At 32.1% G+C, this 2069-nt stretch overlaps 1 protein-coding gene across 1 annotated transcript; it reads right to left on the reverse strand.

Moving 5' to 3' along the window:
* Window positions 1-1148: 1148 nt before the first annotated feature.
* TRIADDRAFT_62560 (uncharacterized protein) lies at window positions 1149-2014 on the reverse strand (the record flags this gene model as incomplete). The annotated part of the gene is made up of 2 exons (XM_002118493.1): window positions 1149-1277; window positions 1809-2014. Coding segments are annotated over 2 exons (333 nt in total), but the record flags the coding sequence as incomplete, so codon positions are not given.
* Between the last annotated feature and the right edge of the window lie 55 nt (window positions 2015-2069).

Consider the following 2069-nt stretch of genomic DNA (forward strand, 5'->3'; position numbering starts at 1 on the left):
TTTCTGCACTATACAGTACATACATCAACTTTTATAAAAAAAAATTTATCGAAGTATTAGTGCAGACAGGAAAAAAATTGGCAATTGAATTAGATATTGACCGAAACGAAATGAAGAATATTTTACAAGAATATCCTAGTATGGATATGCGATGTTATGAAATGCTTTATTAGGTTAGAGTCTGCAAAACGATGACTAAAATTGGATAAAGTTTTACCTGATCATTATAGTAGATCAATGACTGTATGGAAAGTAATTTAAGTGATATCATGAAGACCAGGAATCATCGTTAGTCATTAGCTTAACTAAACTTAATTGTGAATATTTTCCAGTATTTATATACAGTACTATATAAGTGCATTTCCAGAAATCTTATCGATTCGTGATGTAGCTTATACAATCGATAATATGTCTATTTGGAAAGACACGAAAAAGGCCTTATTAAGTACATACAACTAAGAGTAATTTAAGCGATTCCATAAAGACTAGGAACCATCATTAGTAATTTAGCTTGACTAAACTTTATTTATGAATAATTCCAGTATTCATATAGAGTACTGTATGAGCGCATTCTCAGGAATCGTATCAATTTGTAAAGTAACTTTATAGAATCGGCACCATATCTATTTGGAAAGACATCACAAAGAGCTTATCTAAGCTCATATGGCTAAAGAGTAATTCGATATTATAAAGACTAGGAACTATCATTAGTAATTAGCTTGGCTGAACTTGTTGGTATAACAATTATTCCTTGGAAAAATTGATTGGAGAACTATCAAAATCTGATTCCAACATTCAAGGCCTTGAATTCATCGTATATGAAACGTTTATTTTGTGACCAAAAAAGAAGACTAGGATCAGATACAGGCAATATCAGGTACATAACGTAAATAACATATTATTACTGAAAAATTTTAATTTGATATGCCAATTATAGACTACTTCGTCTAGCCATGAACTAGCAGTAATACTTTACGGATCATTCAGTTTTAAACTACTGTTAACAAGATGCGATAAAATAGCATTTAAATATTCTACATTCTTAGTTTAGCAAAATATAGACAGTATACGATTCTTATCTGTCTTGGTTGCTCTCTAATTTTAGGAAAATGGACCTTATAAACTAGTTTAATTCTGTAGTGAATATTTTATCGTTTTTTGCCATAGACGAAAATCTGTCGACGACGATAAAAATGGAAGATGATGGGACGTCGAGGTTTCGGAGCAGGGGCTGGAGCACGACGACGACGGCGGCGGCGACGGCGCCAAAAGGCCTGCTATAGTAAATTTCAAGTTGAAAAGAGTTTTAGTATTTAGATAGATATATTTAAAAAATTTTTAATTTTATGGAATATTTGCATTAAAAGACTACTCATTTTCACAATTAACAGCGCAAAGTTAAACTAGTGAGAAGGAGCTGATTTTAGGATAAGATTGCTTGTAGAAATGTGCTATTAAATGACTTTGAATCCTCAATTATCATTATAGATTATCCTAACTATGAAATGTAAAATACTACCAAATTATGCCGTAACTATGATAAGCTTACTGATAATTATAGACAGTAGCTTCTATATGTATTATTATTATAAATTGCAAGGTATCTTATGATGAAATTGCTTTAGTAATGCACGATAAATTTACTTTGGATCATATAGTATCATAGTAGATCATACTACCTATGTAATATAGAATGTCACCGAATAATGCCTTAATTATGATAGATGTACTGATAATGATAGATAGCAGTCTCGTCTGCATGGTAGTATTATTAAAAGCTACGATGTATAATTATCCTAAATACTCACGGTGCTTTTCTCGGTTAGACCATTCTCAAATTCTGAATCGAATCCTTTATCCATGTCATAAGACTCATCTATTTCTCCAAGTTCGTTGTATGCATCTTTGTCGGCAATTTCGTACGGGTCTAGTTTATGGACATCCTTTTCAGCAATATCGTAATAGCCTGGTCCATGCCCACCCTTATTGTCATTATCGAGCTTAGAATTGTCATCTTCAGTGGCGTAAGCAAATGCAAAGAGAAATAGACACGCAATGAGAGCCAATTT

The sequence above is a fragment of the Trichoplax adhaerens genome, genomic scaffold (genome assembly GCF_000150275.1).
Source record: "Trichoplax adhaerens TRIADscaffold_135 genomic scaffold, whole genome shotgun sequence".
Classification (NCBI taxonomy): Eukaryota; Metazoa; Placozoa; class Uniplacotomia; order Trichoplacea; family Trichoplacidae; genus Trichoplax; species Trichoplax adhaerens.